General features: G+C 34.0%; 1 protein-coding gene and 1 pseudogene across 9 annotated transcripts; one reads left to right on the top strand and one right to left on the bottom strand.

The window, feature by feature from the left end:
* Positions 1 to 8,202: 8,202 nt before the first annotated feature.
* LOC149200366 (retinoblastoma-related protein-like) lies at positions 8,203 to 23,611 on the top strand. 9 transcript variants are annotated; one of them, XM_089402684.1, is made up of 20 exons: positions 8,203 to 8,462; positions 9,035 to 9,214; positions 9,397 to 9,501; positions 9,806 to 9,951; positions 10,062 to 10,158; positions 10,265 to 10,311; positions 12,785 to 12,986; positions 13,109 to 13,175; positions 13,275 to 13,454; positions 13,545 to 13,738; positions 14,558 to 15,425; positions 16,303 to 16,486; positions 16,581 to 16,653; positions 16,782 to 16,958; positions 17,056 to 17,166; positions 17,436 to 17,580; positions 17,683 to 17,795; positions 18,056 to 18,171; positions 18,276 to 18,470; positions 23,566 to 23,611. In XM_089402684.1, exons 2-20 carry the CDS (start codon positions 9,107 to 9,109, stop codon positions 23,594 to 23,596), a joined length of 3,159 nt encoding a protein of 1,052 aa, XP_089258810.1. In that variant the 5' UTR covers positions 8,203 to 8,462; positions 9,035 to 9,106; the 3' UTR covers positions 23,597 to 23,611. The 9 variants fall into 9 exon arrangements, with proteins under 9 accessions (XP_089258810.1, XP_089258811.1, XP_089258809.1 ...); XM_089402685.1 differs by having other exon boundaries at positions 8,836 to 9,214; positions 18,279 to 18,470; XM_089402683.1 differs by having other exon boundaries at positions 8,836 to 9,214.
* LOC149200367 (auxin efflux carrier component 2-like) lies at positions 18,986 to 23,545 on the bottom strand (annotated as a pseudogene).
* Positions 23,612 to 23,858: the final 247 nt, after the last annotated feature.

Below are 23,858 nucleotides of genomic sequence, written 5' to 3'. Positions count from 1 at the left end.
TTGTTATGAATTTTTGCTTTCTTCCTTGATTTATTTCACTACATGTATTACGAGAATAAATCATTACAATTTGATTGCCTATAAATTAGTAAAATTAATACATATTACAATAGATTTATGTTGTAGTGCTTGAATAAATCATTATAATTTGATTGTCTATATAAATTAATAAGAGCAATACATATTACAATAGATTTATGTGGTAGTGCTTAGTCATATAAGTCGAAGTTCACGAGGTTTGTGAAGCTTCTTTATAATCTTCATCCATTCCTCCTAGTTTTATTCATAGGTTGTGATTAATTCCTCCATTCATAGCATGTCTCCTTCTACTTTGCTTTGATGTCACTTTTCTATGGTTTATCTTCCATCAGATTATCTAATTCACATGCCATAGTTATTTTAGCTTGATCCTCTTCCTTTGCCTCTTTTTCCTTGTTGCTTTAACTTTTGAATTTTTGGGACTCAATTGTCTTTGAGGTAGGGTGGTTGGAGGAGTTAACAATTTATTTTTTTGACATATTAATGGGTCCTAAAGGTTGTTGCACATCTTTTTATATTTTTTATTGTTTTTTTGCCTTGTAATAGTTTTTTCTTTAATTGGTGGATGTCCTTGTGAGGTGCTCTCATTCTTCTTCTCTAAGCCTTTTAGGTGGGTTTTTTACTACAATGGATCTTCTACTCGGTCCCTTGACGCTCCTTGTTTATTAAGTGATGATCCTTTGTTTGTATTTCTTGTTAGCTAGATCCACATCATTTTGAACTGATGACCTTCACATAAGGAGTGCCTTAATTGCACACTATAACTGATTGTTATATGCTCCATGGGCAAGTGATGCTCCATTGTTGCTCCTAAGTGCCAAAAATATTATTTCTAGGATCACTTTGAGAGTGGTAGTCAACGATGATAGGACGATGAGATGCAACATGGTTGGTTCGAAAACAAGCTAAAACATGGGAAGTTAAATGCTCATAGTCAAGAGGTCATGATTATAAATAGTATTTAGAAACCATATTGATTGATCTTGACTAAATTTTTTCAACGAAGTCCATGTCTACACATGTGCATGTGTATCTAAAGACACGCCTTTGCTCCATCTTTATACAGTTTGAAAGTGTAATTTTCAATAACATTTCCTATATCTCGTAAAGATTCAAATCTCTAACAATAAAGAGGGATATTAGGGAGTGATCTTACCCAAATTGAGGTAGTGGAGAGGTTACGCAAACAGGGGTCAAAATTTAGGAAGCATGGATTCACATACATAGCTTCCTTTCCTTAGATCCAAGTGCCTAGGTTGAGGATTAGGTCTCTCTTATCTTTTGCTAGGTCAAACTCCAAAATGGAAAAACCCTTTGGTGTATAGATAAACAAACACCTCATCCAAAATATATAACCTCCAAGTTAGAGAAATCCATTGGTGTAGGTTTATTAGCTTTTACAAGAGACCATTAAACTTGTAGATTGTTCTATGTTGTTGTGGGAACCTAGTTTAGTTGAAGACACATGCATGGACTTGTATAGAAGAGGAGGGAACTTCCTTAATGCTATATACGTTTTTGAGAAGAATGTGTGGAAGTCAAGGCCCCTCTAACTTACATGTTAGTCTCCAAGGCATCCACGAATGATTTTACAATAAGATTTTACTAGACAAAAGGCATGAACTAGAGGGGAACAAACTCAACCATATTAAAGATACTAAAGGAAAGTCATTTTCTATATAGACTCAAGGATCCCATAGGCATCAACACACCATATAGAATGATTACTTGAGCCACAATGATGTTGTTTCCAAAAATATTAATAGAATCAACTTACAATATTCAAATTCAAAAATATATATATATATATATATATATTAATATATGTATTTTTTTTTTATAAAAACATTTTTAATACCCAAAACAATAGTAGGAATATTCTTGCTTTGTTTTATTGTGAAATTCAATCCATAAAACATTTATATTGAGTTGAAATTTAAACTCAAATCATCATTATCACAACCTTTTATTTTATTATTTAAATAAAATCATTATTTTAATAATAATTATCTCCATACAAAATCATTATTATAATAACATTTTTATCTTAGCATTTCCTCCTTTTTCATTATATTTTTAAAAATTTCCACAAAACTCATAGTTTTCTCAACAAATTCACGAGGGAAGAAGCAATAGAGAGTTAATAAATGATGATACATTATTTATGTGTTTTAATACAAATAAAAAATAATGTCGTTTCATATTCTTTCATCATATGTTTTAATAGATGAAGGTAGTTTCATTTTTGTTGATTTGGTATTTACATACAAATATAAATATTTAAATTAATGTGATTGAGGATTTTTTATTTTTATTTTATATAATATTGTTTATATGTATAAATGTAAGAGAAATTGTAATTTCCATTAAATTGTTTATTCAAAAAGTATGTTGATAATCATCTTAAAAAAACAAAATGCAAGTTTGATTTATAGGTTTCATCATGTTTATGATTCATCTCAAAAGTATATAAACTTCTTAATTATCTGAGTGATAACAAAATATAGTAGTCAATATAATTTAGTCATATTGTTGCTCCAACTGCAATGGGCCTATGATAGAAATCATAACTGAATCTCATATCTTCTCAGTGATCTTCCAAGTGCCTATAGAGATAAAAGTGTTTGGAGGGTTCAACACTAATAACCATGGTTTGAGGAAAATACCAACATTGCCCCAAAGCCACAACTTTGTTTCCCTCACTAATATCCATTCTCTTGGAGTATTAAAAATGACATTGAAGAGCTTATGGATAAAATGTTCACCATCAATTATTTGTACCATTTGATAGTAAGCCATTTGAGAGGAGTAGCAAAAGTTGGCAATAATTTGTTAAATGTTGTGTAAGTTGTATTTGATTGTTTCAATAACAACAAATGTTTCCACCTTCAACTTTGGAATAACTTTTGAGTTCTCCACTATAAAGCCCTTGACCAAGGATGCTTAGGATCCAAAGGAGATGTGAAGCTATTTTTAGTTGCTTGTGTTGAAATAGTGGAAGCCTAAAGAAGAGGTCATACCTTTGTTTGAAACTCCTCCATGTAGACATATCACCAAGGATAGGTAGAATCCTTTTGAATGCCATAATTAGCCAAGGTGCCTTTTTTTTCCCAATTGTCAAAAAGAGAAGATCAACATTTCAAAAATAACCAAGGTCCCCTCCTTATTTTGCATTTTAGAGAATATCAAACTTTAATGGATAATCAAGGTCCCCTCCTAGTCTTGCATTTTAACCCTGGAATTGGAGACATACCACACCAACCCAGATCCATCTTGAATTTGGATCTACCAAGCACTGAGAAGGATCAAATCTAGAGTTAAGATGGATCTAAGGTGGCACTCTTGCATTCCAAAATGGATTTCCTCAAGCCTTTAAATAGACTTCATCATAACAAATACCGCAAAAAATATCACATGCTTGTAAATCACCATCGGTAAAGCCATCAAATGACTAAACTTATCTTAATAATTTGATTGAGTCAACATAACATTACATTACATAATGTTTTAGAACATCACTACCATACTGGGCTATAGAGTGCCTCTCGATGTAATGAGCTCTCTTCCTATGAATTTAGTGTTCCTAGAGATGATTTTGTTTGAATGCATAAAATACCCTTTTTCTTATTGAAACCAAGATTTGTTGATTGAAATTTCATCAAATAGTCGAGCAACAAAAATGATCGACATGCATTCTCCAAGCTTTGGCATTATGTTAGAGTAATTGTTACAGTGATTGTGCCATTGTAAATATGACCAACTACAACAATATATAAGACTTGAGATCCTTGCTCGAGTTTCATAACATGGCATAGCAATAACCCCTTAACACAAAAACATATTAAAGACATTTGTGACATGAAAAAACTCTTATACTATTACAAAAATGAATGACTTCTTAGTTGGAATCAAATAATGAACATATATACAACCACCAATACAATGCTCTATCAATATCTATCTTACATGCTCTGTAAAAAGCATTGTTACCCATACCCTCTTCCCTCGTCCTATTTTATCTCCTCTCAATTATACCATTCCCTCCATAAACAAATTGATACATCACCAAACTAAATTTAAAATGGAAAAAAAACAAGAAAAAATTCCTCTTTAATCTTATAAAATACACATTCATCATTTCCTCTTATATTATGTTTTTGAATTAAATATACTTATTTACCTACCTCATTAATCCTTATATACACCATTTTCATAACTTACATTATCTCAATTTTACAAAATAAAAATAAATAACAACATGAATAAATATATTGATATTAATATTCATATTCATGTTGAGAATATGTCATTAAAAAAATTATATATATATATATATATATATTATAATTATATTCTTCACAAAATAACAATATTCATCTTGAGAATATATTAATAGAAAATGATTCATTTTTAAATTATATTCTCTACAAAATAACAATGAAAAGATAAAAAGGTTGCATGAATTATATCATTTAGATTTAAAAAGGAAATAATATCTTCTTTGGTTTAAAAAGGAAATAATTTCTCATTTAATTCCAATAAAGCAAGATACTTGAGACACTTGATTTAAACCCAAAATAATAATATAGCAAGATACACTTAGTCAAACCCAAAATAATATTATTTCTTTGCATGCTAGTTTTATGAAAGAATGTTATGCTTTGATTTATCTTTATGAAAAAAAAAACAAAACAAAAAGTAGGTGTGTGGTATGAAAAAGGCATGCAACAACAATATTTTGTTGTGAGAAATCTTCTCCAGGACACTTCACACAAAAACACACCAAAGGTATGTTATTGGTCAACCATATCCATCCTCACTGACTTAATAGACCTACACTGACCAACTACTTTAATGTCTCATGATGCTTCCTTGGGAAGGAGAGAGAAAATACCCAATAGAGTGACATGTCAGCCTCCTAAGAGTCTTACCAACAAAGCCTTCTCACACATAGAAATTATTATAAGAAGCAATGTGCTTTCTTTACTTTCACACCACTCTGACTAGCTATATGAAAAAGATGGGTCATATGCCCAAATATTCAATTGAATAATCCATTCAAATAATGCTGAGTATGCTTTAACTTAAATAATAATTAATAAATTATAGATAATTAAAATTTAAAGTATCGATTCTTTTAATAAGTGTTTTGTTTTTATTTGAAATAATATAAATAAAATTTATTTTGTGATGCTCTGAATTAGTTATAATTATTTTATTATAATTTATTAAATTCAAATATATAATGAAATCCAAATATAATTATAACAAAATTTAATTTGAAATTTATTTAGATCTTATATTATTATATTATCATATTTATATTATTATATTATCATATTTAAATTTAATTTAAAATTTGTGAAGATATTATATTATATTATTGGATTTTAGTAAATGGTTTTTTATTTTTAATTTTTAAATTACGGTGTGTATATATATTACAATTGTAGAAATCTGTATTGGAAAACAATACACTTCAGTTTTTTATTATTATCTTTAACAAGATTTCTTTTGATCAGTAAATAGTAAATTATAGTAAGTATTGAAAACAATACATCGTTTTTATTATTATTATCTTTAACATGATTTTTTTTTATCGGTAAATTATAGTAAGTATTAAGCATTTAGCAACATGATAATATTAAATGTTTTGTACATAGTATGTTGGGTATTGGTCTTTAAATCCAATGTAATTTTGAATGTAACAAATTATAATTTGTTTTGATCTGTAGATTATGGTGTACACTCAACACATAACTATATAGGATCAAATGTCTTGTATGCTTTGTTTTGATCTGTAGATTATGGTGTACACTCAGCACATAACTGTATAGGATCAAATGTCTTGTATGTTAGATATGGGTCTTTGAATCTAAAGTAATTTTGAATACAACAACACATAATTTATTTTGATCCTCGAAACATAATTTGTTTTGACCCGTAAATCATGATGTACACTAAGCACCTAAACATAATTTGTTTTGACACGTAACTCATGGCCTACACTAAGCACATAAGTGCATAGGATTAAATGCTTTGTATGTTGAATATGAGTCGAATATGAGTCTTTGAATCCAAAGTAATTTTGAATACAACAATACATAATTTATTTTGATCCGTAACCCACTACAATCACTAAATACCTAATTTAATTTGAAATTTGTGAAGATATTATATTATTATATTTAAATTTAATTTAAAATTTGTGAAGATATTATATATATATATTACAATTGTGGAAATCTGCATTTGAAAACAATACACTTCCGTTTTTTATTATTATCTTTAACATGATTTCTTTTGATCGGTAAATTATAGTAAGTATTAAGCACTTAGCAACATGATAGTATTAAATGTTTTGTACATAGTATGTTGGGTATTGGTCTTTAAATCCAATGTAATTTTGAATACAACAAATCATAAATTGTTTTGATCTGTAGATTCTGGTGTACGCTCAACACATAACTACATAGGATCAAATGTCTTGTATGCTTTGTTTTGATTTGTACATTATGGTGTACACTCAGCACATAATTGTATAGGATCAAATGTCTTGTATGTTAGATATGGGTCTTTGAATCTAAAGTAATTTTGAATACAACAACACATAATTTGTTTTGACCCGTAATCATGTTGTACATTAAGCACCTAAACATAATTTGTTTTGACAAGTAACTCATGGCCTACAATAAGCACCTAACTGCGTAGGATTAAATGCTTTGTAGGTTGAATATGGGTATTTGAATCCAAAGTGATTTTGAATACAACAATACATAATTTGTATGTTGAATATGGGTATTTGAATCCAAAGTAATTTTGAATACAATAATACATAATTTATTTTGATCCGTAACCCACTACGAGCACTAAATACCTAATTGTAAATCATGGGTATACTAAGCACCTAACTACATAAGATTAAATGCCTTGTATGTTGGATATGGGTCTGATCTGTAAACCTGATCTGTAAACCACAACGGGCACTAAATACCTAATTATATAGCATCAAATACTCTCATATCGAATGATCTGTAAACCACAACGGGCACTAAATACCTAATTATATAGCATCAAATACTCTCATATCGAAGTATGAGTTGTATTCAAAATTGCCTTAGATTTGAGGGCTCATATTCCAACATACAAAATATTTAATGCTATACGGTTGAATATGGGTCTTTGAATCGAAAGTAATTTTGAATACAACAATACATAATTTATTTTGATCCGTAACCCACTACAAGCACTAAATACCTAATTTTAAATCATGGGTATATTAAGCACCTAACAACACTAAATACCTAATTGTAAATCATGGGTACACTAAGTACCTAACTCCATAGGATTAAATGCCTTGTATGTTGGATATGGGTCTGATCTGTAAAGCACGAGCACTAAATACCTAATTGTATAACATCAAATACTCTCATATCGAGATATGAGTTGTATTCAAAATTTCTTTAAATTCGAGTGCTCAAATTCCAACATACAAAATATTTAATGTTATACAACCACGTTGTATTCAAAATTACCTTAAATTCAAAAGCTCATATTCTAACCTACAAAACATTTAAAACTATACAACCATATATTTAGTAATTACCATTTTACGAATAAAAACAAATCTCATAATATTCATTGTTCACCCTAAAATAAATCTCATCAGATTTAATTTATAATTATATTCTTATTTCATAACGATTACTTTGAATTTAAAAATACAATATTTAAAATAATATAACAATTACTTTGAATTTAAAAATACAATATTTAAGAGAATACAACAATTACCTTGAATTTAAAAATACAATATTTAAGATAATATAATTCCTTTAAATTTAAAAGACATATTTCCTTATACAAAGGATTTAATTCTCTAAAACCTGGTTACCATCAAAATTCTAACTTATTAAATTAAATATCTGATAAATAAAAATTCAACTTTAATTTGTAAAATTTAAATATATAATAAATAAAATTTATTTATTTTTATTTTTTAAATTTAATAACAGTAAGAATTTACTATAAATAAATATATTTATTTTATTTCCACAAGGGTGAATTTGAGTATGGGTATGGTATGTATGTGTGCTTGCATGGCATGGTTATGCAGATGTATGTATGATTTCCCGCGCGACGACAAGATCATTGCCCCAAGGGAAACAGCTTATGGCAAACAGGAGTAACAACCCACTGCAAAAGAAATAGGGGGAGACCACATTGGGACTCCGCGAGTTCAGAACCCTGGTCAGCGAGTGCCATTTGTTGTTAAAATCTTGCGGTTAATCGCTGCTGCAAGCTGTCATCGGATTCCACACATCGAGAGCCACCGATTGATATTAAATTCGGTTTCGATGAGTTCGTTTTCGTACGAGATTTGGAAGATCACGGTAAAACCCTCAGTGGAGTGTCGAATTCAGGTACGAGTCCTTTCTGTTTAAGTTTTTGGATGTGAATTTAGTTGTGCGGGATCTTGAGTTTTAAATCTCGTAAAAGCATGGCTAGATTCATTTTGTTAGGTGTTCCTGTTAGTAAATTTAGCAGAAGTAATTGGCATATATGATATATCATAGAAGCTTAAGTTTTTAGATGTGAATTCAGCTATGCGTGATTTTGAGTTTTAAATCTCGTAAATGCATAGCTAGATTCGTTTTATTTAGGCGCTCCTGTTAGTATATTTAGTAGAAGCAATTAGCATATGTCACAGGAGCTTAAGTTTTGGCAAAGAACTGCAACTTTAAGGTAGGGTCATTTTTTATGTCATGGAACTATAAGCAACGAATTTTGCTGCAGGACGCTAGTTTACCAGGCTTTTAGCCTGCGTTGTAGTAAATATCGGTTTCCGGAAAATGAAAGGAAAGGAAGGAGTGGCGGTTATTTACCATGTCTCTTATCGTTGACATGTTCTATTTTACGGATCACCTGGATAAATTTCTGTAGCGAAAAATAACTCCACGAGGCGTAATTTCGCATGGTGTAAATGTTGTTGCAGCAAGCGGTTGAGGTAGAATGATCATTCAAAGGGAGGTTTCAAGGTGCATTTAAAAGCGCAGAGAGTTGTGTTATGAGTCCGGGATCAGTTGAAATGGGAGACATTAAACGTTCAAAGATATCAAACGGATCAAGTCGAAAAGTAGATGGCATGGAAGCTCGTTTGTTAAATTTCTGTAAGGTAACGGTTTGTTTTGTATATAATTTTTGCTTTGCCCCGGGAGGAAGCTTTGTGGGACTTGGACTCTGGAAGAGATGCTAACGCCACTTTTTTGGGAAATTATGCTGGATATTTTTGCTGAAATGAAGCTTTCTATGACTTTGTTTGGGAAATTGTTATAATGTCATTTTTTTTGTAAATAGAGCGGTCTATCCCTGGACGATGAGGCAACGAAAGAAGCACTGCGTTTGTTCAGAGAAACCAAACATATTCTATTTGCGATTATTGCAGCCCCTGACAGTGGGAATGTATTGTCCTTGCTCCTCCTTAATACTTAAGGCTGTTCTATGCAATTTTTTCTCAAATTTTTTTCCTATTTAAAAAATAAATCTAGTTCTGATTTAATGAAAAGTAATATGTTTTATTCTTTTCTACAAGGGCTTGTTAGTGTGGTATCTTTTCATGTTGACAAGATTAAGGGAAATCAATGGTTTTCATCTTTTTTTCTCGAAGCTTTAAGCAATAGTTTGACAGGTATTAGGCGTGCTGTAAATTTCAAACTCTTTTTATCACCCCAAAATATTCTGACTGATGTGCAAATTTTGATATCAGCCAGAGGATCATGAGCGGTTTTGGTTTGCTGCTGTCTTGTATACTGTTAAGCGACTGATCGGTGGGAATAGTGTTAATAAAGGAAACCAAGCGAATAACCATACGGGTTTCACTCTTTATCAGATATTAAAAGTCTCAAAGATCAAGTACCAACTGTCTTTTGTTTAATAATTGTAATCTCAAACATAGAACCCTTTTGTAAGAGTTTAGTTTTGTGTTCATTTATTCTGATCACCTAGTTTTCCTTTGTGAGCAGGATTGCGAGTTTCTTGAATGAAATGCCACAGTTTTTCATTAAGGCAGACTCTATTTTGAACAAGCTTTATGGCAATGACTGGGAGAAAAAACTTCAGGTAATCTGAAGTCTACCGTTATTCTATTCCCAATGTTTAGTTTTGCCTACTGCAGATCTTTTTAATCACAATCATGTTTCTTCACTGATTTTGTGTTGGTTAACAGGCAAAAGAGCTTCAGGCAAATTTTGTTCACATGACTTTTTTATGCAGGTATGCATTTATCTTTTTCTTGTATAGTTCATTTGCACCATAGTCTAGAAAGTGAAGTATGACTCTTTTTTTCAGAACCATTTGATGGAAGCCCCTTCATATTAGAAGTTTTTGCTGTTTTTTGTGTCCTTTACACTTCATTTTTTGTGTGAATACTTGGATTTTGGAATTGATTTTAATATCTTCCTCTTTCCTTGTTTAGTCTACATTTGGTGTTATGTTTAAATAGCTATTGTTCATTTCAGGTGAATCCAGATTAGTAGTTAATTTGTCATGGATCCATGGTTATTATGACTATTTGCAATTTTTCGATAGCAGTTTGGCTGCTCACGACTTCTCTTAGGGAAGTCGTGGAGGCTGGTGACCTGTGCTCTCTAAATCAATCACCCCCCCTCTGGGAGGTGGGGTGAACGGTAAAAGTCCATCAGTTTCTTCTGCTTCAAAGAAAAGACATAGTACTATGCCTAGCACTTTCTTTCTTCCATTAGAATGATATACATTTGAAACAACTACTGTATTTGAATTTGTGTTCCATAAAAATTGATACTAGAGTAGTGTTAAGTTTCGAAGGGTGCATGAATGTTGCAGTCTTGTAAGTGATAATATCTGCGTTGAGTGCCACCTTCGTAGTGGAGTTAGAGTTTCAAAGCGGACATAATTTTATTTGTAAATCAAAGGTTCTTTGAAAGAAATGGCTTTCACTGAGTGAATGCCTTGGATGCCAATAGGACTAGAATTAGATGTAATCTTATCAAAATTTGAATCCTTGTATGTTGGGGTTCATACATGAACTGTCATTCGATTTTCCTTGGGAGAAGTTATGGAAAACTTGGAGGAAATTATGTTGGTAGCAATTAGTTTTTCTTTGTAGTTTGAATGCCTTATGTTTGCATTTTTTCTGTATTCATAGCCCTGTTATTTCGTGCTGCAAGTAGCATAAGATTAAGTTTTACTTGATTTAAGAGGGCTTCTCCTTTGTCTGATACATACATGTGAAAATCAAACTGCAAGCTCACGAGGTTTTCTATAGAGCAGACCTTTTGCAAGTTAAATATATGATGATGAATTTGAGTTTTTTGAGGGCCATGCCAGCATAATATTGGAGTAAATGGCAAGTCTAGATATATAATGAGGTGACATTTTAAAACACTTCAGAGACAAAAGAAGGTTTCATCCCATGTTTATGTGAAAATATAGCTTGGCCACTTCAAATTTGGAAGAAGGAGAACAGATTCAACACAAATCTATGCATTATAGGCTTGACAATACTTTTGAGATTTCAAGGCTTGACATGGGAAGGAGCTTACATTTTGTGACAACAAATAATTGCATTTATGACATGCTTTGAGAATGCGTATGACAGTTAAAAAGAAGCTACCCATGTAAACACATTTAAATGTGGTGGGAGTGACATGGTGACTGTAAAGTAATTTTAAGGTTGGTAGATATATAACAGTAATTCTTAATTTGTTGGTTCATGTGATAATTTTAAATGTTCTTGTTGCTTCATGTTACTTCCACGTTCCACTCCATGGACAACCTCAGCAATTTGAGGTTTTGTAAAATGCAAAAAGCATTAATCATTTAAAAGAAGTGCAAGGGAAGTGTCTGTATGTGTTCAAAAATGATTGGAACCTTATAAGATTGCTAACTATATCAAGTACGTGAGAGCTAAATTCTTCATCAAGAACATGTTTACTGTTAAAATTATCATGCTGATTAGAATGTGTGGGTAATGATGGATGTCTGAAGCTGCTAAGAAGTCCTGTGTTCAACATTAGAAACTATTTGCAGGTTGAGGATTGTTCAACAGAGCAGCAGAAGGACATTTTGAAGTTTACCATTTGGTGGCATGAGTAGGCGCTGATTGCGATACTCAGTCCTCCCATCTTGAGTTGGAAGCCTCTTCTCCCATTAGATCTTATTGTCAATCAACTTAATTGCTATTTTTTTTTTGGTTTCAGATGAGGATTCTTTAACCATTTACATTTATAAGTCACACTAGGCTATAGTAGTTGCAGATAAAGTGTTTGAACTTTGAATGTTGCAAACATTGGCATCGGTATAAAATCGGCAAGGGTTCAGAAAACCAAAAATCGTAAACATCGAGAAAATATTGGTAAAATTCGGCTGCATTTTGGCAAACATTGGCAAAATTAAGATACCACCAAAATATTGGTAAAAGTTGGCAAAAATCTAGGAGGCCAAAAAATCGCGATCTCACGATTTTTTCGTGTTAAAATCGGGATGTTTGCAACACTGTTTTGAATCAAATAAATTTTGAATTAACATTCTTCATTTAATACACATTGAGTTTTTCCTTTGCATTCCTATTATTTCTAGGTTGGTATTTATTCATGCTTGAATTTGTTTGTTTTAAATGTTCTTCTGTGCTGAGTTTTACCCTTGAATGAGAATGTTTAGCAATGGTTATGTTGATCACTTTTTTCAAATCTTCTCATCATGATATCAGGCACTTTAAACGTGCGTACCAGGACTTCTTTTTGTCAGGGAACGACCTTGAGGATAAGAGTTTGTCAGCGGTAGCAAATGGCTGTGGGCCTGTGTCAGCCTATCTCCGATTTGGTTGGATGTTGTTCTTGGCACTTAGAATCCATGTTTTTAGCCGATTTAAAGACATGGTTACTTGCACAAATGGATTGGTGTCGATTCTGGTTAGTTGCAGAATGATGAAGCAATTAGGCTTAGTTAATTTTTGTGAACAGATGTTTGTTTTGCTAGTTAGATTTCGAGTCTTCATCATAATGTGCTAATTGGGGCAAGATCTCTATTGCAGGCTATTCTGATTTTGCATGTTCCCATCCGTTACAGGAGGTTTTCTCTTGATGACTCTACACGCTTTGGTAATCCCCTGTTGGTTTGATCAGCTTTTTATTTATTAATTTTTTGGATTGTTTGGCTGATCTCTGGCAATCCAATTACTAACATATGCTTTAATTCAGTTAGGAAATGCGACAAGGGAGTTGATCTTATATCTTCTCTAAGCAATATCTTTCATGCGTCAGAAGTTGACTTGCTAGAAACAATTAAAGTGGCCAATAACTTAATTGTTGAAATTTTGAAGAAAACCCCACGTCCAGCTTCAGATTGCCAAGCAGAAGAGTTAAAGGATATTGACACAGGTTGTGATTTATTCAGTGCTTTATTTTTCATCATGTAATAGAATGCCTATTCAGAGATGAATGAAATATAATCTGGGTTCAATCTTTCAGACACTTTCTCCTATTTTGAGGGTCTTATGGAAGAGAGTTCACTTGTATCAAGCATTCAAATCCTAGAAAAAGATTATGAAGATGCAATATATGATAGAGGGGAACTTGACGAGCGGATGTTTGTGAATGAAGAGGATAGTTTGTTTGGTTCAGGAAGCAACTCGGGAGGTTCTGTCACTGTGTCTGGAGTGAAGGTAAGACATATCCAACCTTTGTGTATACATTCTATAGTAGGTATCCATCCATGTGTACACATTCTTTAGTAGTATTTCTTTCATAATTTAATCAACCCTGCATAATTATGCTATAGTAGAATGCTTAATCAACCCTGCATAATTATGTTATAGTAGAATGCTTGCCCTTGGCCCTGTCAAAGCTAAATGGTTTAAGTTATTGTGTCTTTGTTTGCCCCTAAATGAATTTCATGAAGTTTTTTATATGCATGAGACTATTATCATATTTTTCTGTTCATTTTTGAAAAACTTGTGTCTTCTCTCCCATTTTGTTCATTGCAACTTCAGGAGTTGATTTTGTACTTTTGTTTTGTTTGCCTTGTCAAATACACCTCGGATGAAACAGAGGAAGTTTATATGTGGCTTTGAGTCTCAATTCAAGTCCGTGGTCATATTTTAGCCTTTATGTTTTCGTGTATCAAATTTTTGTGGTCATATTTTAGCCTTTATGTTTTCATGTATCATTTTTTTTTGTTTTTTGTCAAGTTTAAATATTTTGCTTTTAGATTTACTTTTATTTGTATGTTATCTTGATATTTCCCGTACTTTGTTGCAGTGCCATGTCTTTGCCACACCTCAAGATTGGCACATGGCTTTTTAAATAGTTTTGTTTTTAGCATGCTGTGAACGTGGTCTGTACTCGTTCCCTTGCAGGGAAACTTTAAAATATGCATTTTAGATTCTTTAGATGGTACATATTTACTATTTCAGGAGTTTTGTAGTTTGTATGCAGTCAGCTGTCTGATAAGAATAATCACATATTGATTTCAAACTCCGCAGAGAAAATTTGATAGTATTTCCTCACCTACAAAGACAATAACAAGTCCACCATCTCCACGATGCTCTCCTGTTGCATCCCCTGTGAAAGAGAGCTCTGCCACTGCCAGTACTAAGATGCCACCCCCTACACCAGTGAGCACAGCAATGACAACTGCAAAGTGGCTTCGAACTGTTATAGCTCCACTTCCTCCAAAACCTTCTTCAGAGCTTGGGCATTTTCTTTCATCATGTGACAGGGACATTACCGCAGATGTAAGTCACCGAGCAAGAATAATACTAGAAGCAATTTTTCCTAGTAGTTCACCTGGGGAAAGATGTGTTGCTGGAAGTCTCCAGAGTGCATCCTTGATGGATAGCATATGGGCAGAACAGCGTAGGATGGAAGCATTAAAGCTGTATTACAGGGTTTTGGCTGCCATGTGCAGAGCAGAGTCGAACAGATTGCGAAGCCGTAACTTGACTTCTCTGTTGACTAATGAAAGGTTCCATAGGTGCATGCTTGCTTGCTCTTCAGAACTTGTTTTAGCAACTCATAAGACAGTTACAATGATGTTTCCTGCAGTTCTTGAGCGATCTGGGATAACTGCATTTGATTTGAGCAAGGTAATAGAGAGTTTTGTAAGGCACGAGGAAACTCTTCCAAGAGAGTTAAAACGACATCTGAACAGTTTAGAGGAAAGAATACTTGAATCCATGGCATGGGAGAAAGGCTCCTCGATGTACAATTCCTTGATTGTAGCAAAGCCCAGTCTTTCGGCAGAAATCAATCGTTTAGGTCTATTAGCAGATCCAATGCCCTCGCTTGATGCCATTGCAATGCATTATGGTGCCCCTACTGCAATCCCTCAGAGAACTGAGGCTTCATCAGGTAATTAATATTATCTGTTCACACATCGTTGCAATGTATCCTTCTATCTTGCTGCACTTTTTGTTTCTATTTCACCATTTGTGTTATTTGTTTTTTTGGTTTTTGGATAATATCTTTTTGTGTTATCTAAGATAGTATGCTTGTTTTACTGAAACATATATTGAAACTGCATCTTATTGTGACTGCATTTCCAAGCATCTCTGTAGAATTGACACTTGCGAGTATATTATGTTATATCAATAGCTAGAGGTTTTCAAATAGTGGTTAGTAGTTACAAATACTCCCGAGTTTCCAAAAAAATATATTTTCTGTATTCCATTTGGTGCCAGACTAATATATGCCATAGGAGTACTCCCAACTCAAAGATATGATTATGAAGGAGGCAAGTCCACATTTTTTGCCGAAAAAGTTGAGATCTTTTCAAGTCTTCTATGAATGAAATGCCTGATACTGCCTTTCCTTTTTTCAATTATCTGAATTACTTTGCATTTTTCCTTACATGTATGCCACTGTAGTTTTTGCATGCTTTTTGTATTTTTATACATCATGTATTTTTGCTGTACCTTAATGTCCATGCTTTTTCAATTAATTTTTTTTTAAACATGTTTTATGACTATGCAATGGATCGTTGGCAAACATCTAATTTCAAATTAGAAGCTGCTATTCTTTAGTGATTCGTCTTGTGGGGAAGAGTTTGGACTTATGCAGTAGTTTCAACCAATTTTGTAGTAGCAGTTTCTCTTCAAGTGGAAAGAGATGTTGTAAAGCCACTAGAAGTGGCAGGAAGCACAAAACATCTTTACAGTCTATCCGACTTAAAAACCCATATGCATTCTTTCACCTAACTAGGTGTTACTTGACAAATGTTATACTGCAGATCCGAATGTTGATACCCCATCTTCTCCTCAGAGGTTTGCTAATACTGTAGTTTCCAATGAGACAACTGGAGTTATGGGAGAACATAATAGCTTTGTTTCTCCAGTGAAGGAGCGATCGTCAGCCTTTTCAGCTTTCCCTGTAAAATCAAGACAACAGCCTCCTTTACAATCAGCTTTTGCGAGGTGGTTCTGTTCTCAAGAATAAGCAATAGTCTAATATTGTTTTTGTTGGTTTGGTGTTTAACCTTTTGCTTCCAATCTTTTGGTGTGTTTGTAGTCCTACACGGCCAAATCCTTATGGAGGTGGTGAGACTTGTGCAGACACGACAATATATGTATTTTGCCAAAAGGTATGTTGGCACCACCATCCGATCTTTTTGTTCATTTCTGGCTTGGCTTTATGTAAACAAATGATATTGAATCCACATTCTAGAGGTTTTACTGATGTTAACTCATGTGAATATAATTGATTGTGTAGGTTCTTAAGTTAGCTGCCATTAGAATCAAATGCTTGTCTGATAGACTTCAGCAACCCAATCTTGCCATGGAACAAGTTTATCGGCTTCTAAACCTTGTACTTAGAGAGCAGACGGGTATATTTTTCAATAGACATATTGACCAAGTCATCCTTTGTAGCTTCTATGGAATTGCAAAGGTCAGTTTTACTTGCAATTTGAAATATAAATTGCACTGATAAATTTCTGAATTTGCAGATCAACAACCAGTTTAATCTGTTGTGAGCTCTTTTGCAGATCCAACAAATGAACTTGACATTTCGGGAGATTATTAATAACTACAGGAAGCAACCTCAGTGCAAACCTCAAGTGTTTCGTAATGTCTTTGTTGAATCGAGGCGATACGGGGTACATTATTTCTTTTCAGCCTTTGTAGTCTTACCCTTGTTTGGCTAGTTATTTCTCATGTCAGTTAACAAATACTTATTTATTCACATTATTTCTTTTCAGCCTTTGTTGTCTTACCCTTGTTTGGCTAGTTATTTCTCATGTCAGTTAAGAAATACTTATTTATTCACATTTTTTCAGCCTTTGTAGCCTTACCCTTGTTTGGCTAGTTATTTCTCATGTCAGTTAAGAAATACTTATTTATTCAAATCTGATCTCCCGTTGAACAGAAATTAGGGCATGAGACAGTGGATATTATTGCATTTTACAATAGAGTATTTATACCTGCTGTCAAGCCATTGTTGGTGAAGTTTGCTCCCAGTGAGTCTGCTGTAGAACAGAGCCATGGGTCTGAAGATACAGAAAAAAGTGATGGTATGGATGCATTTCATTTCATGACTACTTCAAGAACTCTGCTGTGAAGAATAACTGCATTAGCTGAATTTTAACTAGAACATCACGTGATTCTTTGATCAGGCCCATCTCCTGGATCGCCTGGATCATCACCATTTCAGAGGCTTCCTGATATGTCTCCTAAAAAAGTATCTGCGACCCATAATGTCTATGTTTCACCACTTCGCTCTGCCAAGGTATTTGTTCTTGTTTGCAGAAGGCATCACTGGTGTTTGAAAATGCTCGTTATATTTGGCCTATGCAACCTTTATTCCTTTCAAATAACAAGGGAGGAAAAACGAATTTCTGATATCGTAATGTTAAGATGTTTATGGTTGTCTTTTTTTGGATTTTTTCATTTCTTCCCATGTTTTTTTTCTGTTTGTATAGAGGAGATTCTGAAGATAGTTTTCAATGTCGAAAGTGATGACAAATGTTTTCTTGCTTCTTTCTGTAGATGGAGAATCTCAATTCACACAATTCAAAAAGTTATTACGCCTGTGTGGGAGAAAGTACTCGTGCATATCAAAGCCCATCAAAAGATTTGACAGCTATCAACAATCGCCTGAACAGGTTTGTCTGGAAAAACAATCTGTCATTTCATAAGCTTCGATTTTGATATATTGCCTTGTATATTTTAATAATAACCTACTGGTTTTTGTTTCTTACTGTGTAAGAAGCCGGCGTGTCAGTGGGAGACTCAACTTTGACGATCCAGGGCTAGTAAGTGACTCTGTTGTTGCTGGGAGTTTGTATCCTCCTTCCCAAAGTTCTGTCCATCTCACCTCAGATTCTGTACTGAGCCAGTCTCAGTCTCAGTCGCAATCTCAGTCAGTGTTGTTGGCAAGCTCAGCGTCGCCTATTAAGCACAAGTAAATTGGCAGACCATACAGTGCTTGTACATTATTATTATTTTTCAATACACGCCTGTACATCAACACTGAGGCTTCCTCAGGTTCATTTCCGTTTTAGCATTTCTCCAAGATTCTTGGTGAAATATAGAGTCCAGTGGTGTCGGCTTCAATTGGTTCAGCTGTAGAGTTACGCAACAGAAAGTGGGCTTGATAACAACGCTCATTTTTTGTTGCAGGCAGAACATTTAGTTATCTTCAACAGGCGTAAGATCTCAAATTTTGGATCGAAGTTGCCATGTTGCGGAATATGATCCAATGCCAAGGAGAATGAACTGAAAATAATCTCTGTGGATTCTTTTTCTTGAAATCTATGAGAAGGCCATTTAATTTCGAGTTTGTTTTTTCTTATTTCTGCAAGTAGGATTTTGTTGGTTAAATGATGTTATTTGCCTTTATTTTGCTACTGTTTGAATTTCATATTTTGGCTTCTATTATCAGGTGTGTAATTTCATCATAATAACTTATATGCTCCGAGCTCAACTTATAAAATTTAATACTTTGGAGTAAATACATGCAATTTATTTTAGGGGAAGGCATTATAGTATGAAAAGAAGATCGAGCTCAACTTATAAAATTTAATACTTTGGAGTAAATACATGCAATTTACTTTAGGGGAAGGCATTATAGTATGAAAAGAAGATCGAGGAGTTAGTTAAAAAAAAGAGTTCTATAAAACATCCACATGTTGCAAAGAAGGCAGTAGCATAGGAAAGAGTAGCATAGGAAAAAGTAAAAAAATTATGCAATTTTGTTTATAATGTTTGCCGCTCATGTTACGAAAAGGTACTCTTTAATAAAGAGGTAGCCTAAGTTAAATAGAAGATACCTTTCCCTTACAAGTTGTAGATCTTGTACATCTTTTTTTGATTTTATGATGGTAAGGCTGAGCATGCATGAGTGGAAAGTGTATCCCTCAGTAAGACAGATTCTGCAGGAGGAATCCCACTACAGTGTCCTCTATATTCCTCATCCTGCAAACCAATCAATCCTTAACAACTAAATGAGGCGATTGAAGTTGAGAATTATTCAGCCACTCACTCGAAGTTAGTCCATAAGTCATTTGGGAGCCCCTCAGTCCACAAGTCCTTTGGGAGTTTCAAAACCTCTTTGAGGAAATTCTTCTAACCTCACTTCACTCATTTTACTTTTTATAAAAATAAATTTGATTCCTTTCATAGAAAATATTGTTTTAGTATCCAAGTGGGATGTAAAAACGAATCCGATTCATTTCGAGGAAAATATTGTCAAAGTAGTATCCAAAAACGAATCCGATTCATTCCGAGGAAAATATTGTCAAAGTAGTATCCAAGCAGGATGTAAAAATGAATCTAATTGAAAACCTCTCCCATGCTAAAATCGCTTCCACCCAACAATTGAAAACCTCCTTCAGACACCGGGGAACCGCTAGAACTTCAAACAAACAAATGTGATTCCTTGGTATCATCATCAATCTTAGTAGAGTTTTTGGAATCCGGAATTCTATTGATCAACTGCAAAACATTAGGTGAAAAACTCACTCCCAAATGATTTGCGTTACACAAACTCCTACAGCCAGAATTGATGAGACCGCTGCCAGGTAGTTGTTGTTGTTCTCTGCTACTCCCGTGTACCGAATCTCGCTGTATACCATTTTCCAAGAGCTCTAAAGTAATGATGTGGCTCTTGTATCCATGACATAATCCTCCATTACAGTTTGAATTGGTGTTTGTAGTCCTAATCCCAGAATTAAGGTCTCTGTAATGATCTTCGTGGTAGTTTGATGTTATGGGTGTGTGGCCTTGGGATGAATGAAGGTAATTTGCATCACAAACATGTGGGCTGTTGTTGTTGCTATTGTCATTGTTTGTATTTGATCGCAGGGGGCTCATTGCTTTGCTTGACATCATAGAAACATAATCTGCTCTATTGAAGCTGGAGTCCCTGGGAGTCAAATTCTGGGAGGATCGAAGAGAATATGTCTGTATTATGATGGCTATCTGGCCTACCTAGAGGGAAGGATTTGATAGAATTCAATGACTGAAATCACTGAGAAGCAGGAGTAGAATTCCCTTGCAAGGAAGATGATTTCTTCACTATAACGTGAATTTTATCTTCACCCATGTCGGCATCAGTCTGCGGATGTTCTCTTCCATCCGGGGACATAACATCTGATCAAAATTTAAAAGAACCAATGGAATTAGCAAGCCCGGGAACTGTTCAGCTATGAGTGTCTTGGCACCTCTGTATTCAAACAAAACAAAAGTGTGTACCAGATAATACATTGCAAGACAACAGTATGCATCATCAGAAACTGGTGAGCAAGGCTTCTGAAAGTAATGAACAAGGGTGTTCAATGAGTGCATGAGAAATATAGGTTATGTGATTTCATGACAGCCATTGTAGCAGAGTTAAGACCGTTAAGGACTCAACACGTGGCTTTTACCATCAGTTCTGCATGTCAAAGATATTCTTTTTTCATTTCAGCAGACTTTCTGTTCACTCAACCTGCCCTTCCTAGCCACTACTTCCAAACTTGGGTCCTAAGATCTCATCACCACTAATGTCAAAGCATAATAAAAATCCCAACAAAAGCATAAAGGCTTTCCCACACTAGTCGGTGGAAGTTTGCATTCCAAAATTTGATTCTTAGTACATTGCTCTATGAATTTTGCTTGAAAATCCCTTAAGGAAAACATTTCAGGGTTTTCAATTTGATTCCAGCACAAACATTGAATGATTTCAGTTAAATTGAAAGCAGCTTTCACGCAGAGGAAGTAGACAAACAGAATCCTCGACCTACATTAACCTAGAATCTGTGCATTGTTTTCGTGGGAAGGAGAGTAATTTCTTTCCCACAAGCATCTAGGGATTCTTAACCTAGAATCTGTGCATTGTTTTCGTGGAAAGGAGAGTAATTTCCTCCACACAAGCATCTAGGGATTCAGTTAACAGGTTGACAATCCCTATATTATTCCTCAGAACAATCCAGGATAAGGGGAATGAGAATACAACGCTTACACACCATAATCCTCTACATCAAACCCATATCATAGCTAGTAGAAATATATAAAGTCAGCGACCAAAAAGAATAAAAAAACCCTTGGACCACATATATATTTAAAGCATTTGGCAATTTTTTACCAAAGGCATTATGAAATGGATAGATCAGCTGATTTCACGCCATTGTTTTTAAGAAAGGGATGCTTACAGGGTAAAAACCCGGATGAAAATGGGCAGAAGGGCTGTAAGATGAAAATGGGCAGAGGGGCTGTAAGTAGATAGATCTGAGGGTCTCTATCTCTGTTAGCCTTTTGTATTATCAAACAAAATTTTATAATTAAGGGAAACCCATCATTCTGATTCAGATTCTACCATAGATATTATTAATGGGGTCCCCATCAGTCTAGCTGATTGGTCATCCACTACTACAAAGGCAGAAAAAGAACAGGTAGGCAGTGTTGGGTATATATGGTTCACCTCAACTTACTAATTTAACTGAATAGGTACACGATGATATTTTGCAAAGCAGGCCATGGCAGCCACTGGTATCCAAACAAGTTTCAACTGCGCAAAGAGGAATGGCTCGCTGAGGGTTTGTAGATTTGAGAAAAAGATAGGGTTGAAAGACGCTCATACAATTTTGTTGGTGCCAAGAATCATAGTGGCACTCGAAGGTGGGCAATCATCTCCATTTTGCATTCTCTGGTACAAAATCATCATAGGATAGGACATGTGGCCTTCTTGTATCAACACAACCTTCGAAGAGTCCACGGCAACTTTAGAGCGCCCAATTTGGGTGGAGTCTCTTGCATTAGATCATAATATTGATGTACTTGGAAATAAAATGAAAGTATGAAAGCACTGAGGAAGGCTATCCAATATACTCTAGCAATTTGCAAACCTAAAATCATGAAGAAAGAAAAAATGAAGGGCCCCAACAATGTTTTGAAGAACCATTATTCAATGAGCGATGCAGAGAAGCGAGAAAAAATGTAAACAACATCCAAACAATGAGAATTTCAAGACCTCCAAACAAGTAGTAAAGCTTCAAAAAGCAATTTGGAAAAAAAAATGGGCTCCTTAGTTGCTCAACGCTCGTCTTTATTCCATGATTTTCTTGGGACCAAACCATTTGATGCAGCAGTTCTATAAAATATCTTGTTTCTTCATGAATGTTAGAGAGAATCGCCAGAGCTAAGCTCTGCTGGATGACCGATGACCAATGAATGCGAGTGGGGCAGGTGAGTGTGGTTGAGTAAGGGTTGCTTAAGCCCATAACAAACCTTTATCGATGAGGGTCGTTGGATCCATGTTCTATTAACTAAGGTCAGATTTGTTGCCACCTTGCATTCACCTGGCCAATGCAGTGCGCAATTCAAATCAACGGGCCACCAAAATTTAATTGTTTAACAAAAGATATGTTGTAATCCTTCAGGATTCTTATATAGTTAGAGATTTAGTTATAAATTAGGTATTTTTAGTTATCACTTTTTTCAGTTATTGTTTTCAAGTATAAATGTAATCTTCATTGAATGAATTAAGATATAGATCACAACATTTGAATCAATGGAATTCTCCATATTTTTTATCAGTATCAGAGCTTGAATCGAACTCCATTGAACCAGAATGGACTGCATTGTTGTAAACTAGTGAAGAAGATGTGCTTGCTGACCTGAATACTCAACTGTCAGCAGTGTTGGTAGAGGCGTGACTGGTAGTGTGCACAACAACATTGGTGGAGTCAGCAGTGTTGGTAGAGGTGTGCATGGTGGAGACTTTGTGTTGGCTGTTTTTAATATACAACCATTGGGTTGTTATCAGTTTTTTTTGGCAAGTTAATACAGAAAATATTAAAAAAAGAAAAAGGAAATTTATGCTGTAATGATTGAAACAGATTTTTTTAAAAAGAATTTTGTTTTTGTAATCATAACAATTTTTTTAAGAATTCTGTCATTATCTGAAAAAAGATGAACTCCTTGGTATTTTTAATTGGGATTTTCTGTTCGGATAGGAAAATTATCAGGAATGGTTCAAGAAGGTTTAATGATTTGTGGGATGGAATCTGTGTGTGAAGGAAAAGAATGGAATTCACCATATCAGCGTGACGAGGAGAAATAGTTAGCAATCTGGCAAAGTAAGGATAAAAAGGCCTATGCCTATATTTCCACTTCAGTCTTAGAAGAGGTACGTAGATACATTGCTCAGAATAAAACAACATATGATGCTATAACAAAACTAAAAGAGCTTTATGATTCACATTTTGAATGGGAGATAATTTAGTTATTGTTGAAGTTATTTAATTTGGAAATAAAAGATAATGATTCTCTAAAACTTGCTTCTGAAATCGAAGCCACCAATCATGAAATT

This window comes from Pinus tabuliformis, chromosome 2_1 (genome assembly GCF_031772625.1).
Source record: "Pinus tabuliformis cultivar Carrire ecotype Pingquan chromosome 2_1, CPIR1, whole genome shotgun sequence".
Lineage (NCBI taxonomy): Eukaryota > Viridiplantae > Streptophyta > Pinopsida > Pinales > Pinaceae > Pinus > Pinus tabuliformis.
Note: the sequence above shows the minus strand (reverse complement) of the source record. Positions and strands in the feature narration are given on the sequence as shown.

Excerpts from the sequence above, each read along its gene's own strand:
- LOC149200366 (XM_089402684.1), top strand. The coding sequence starts at position 9,107 with ATGAGTCCGGGATCAGTTGAAATGGGAGACATTAAACGTTCAAAGATA. Across the intron at positions 16,487-16,580 it reads TTACAATCAGCTTTTGCGAG|TCCTACACGGCCAAATCCTT; the intron begins GTGGTTCTGTTC and ends GTGTGTTTGTAG. Across the intron at positions 16,654-16,781 it reads TATATGTATTTTGCCAAAAG|GTTCTTAAGTTAGCTGCCAT; the intron begins GTATGTTGGCAC and ends TTGATTGTGTAG.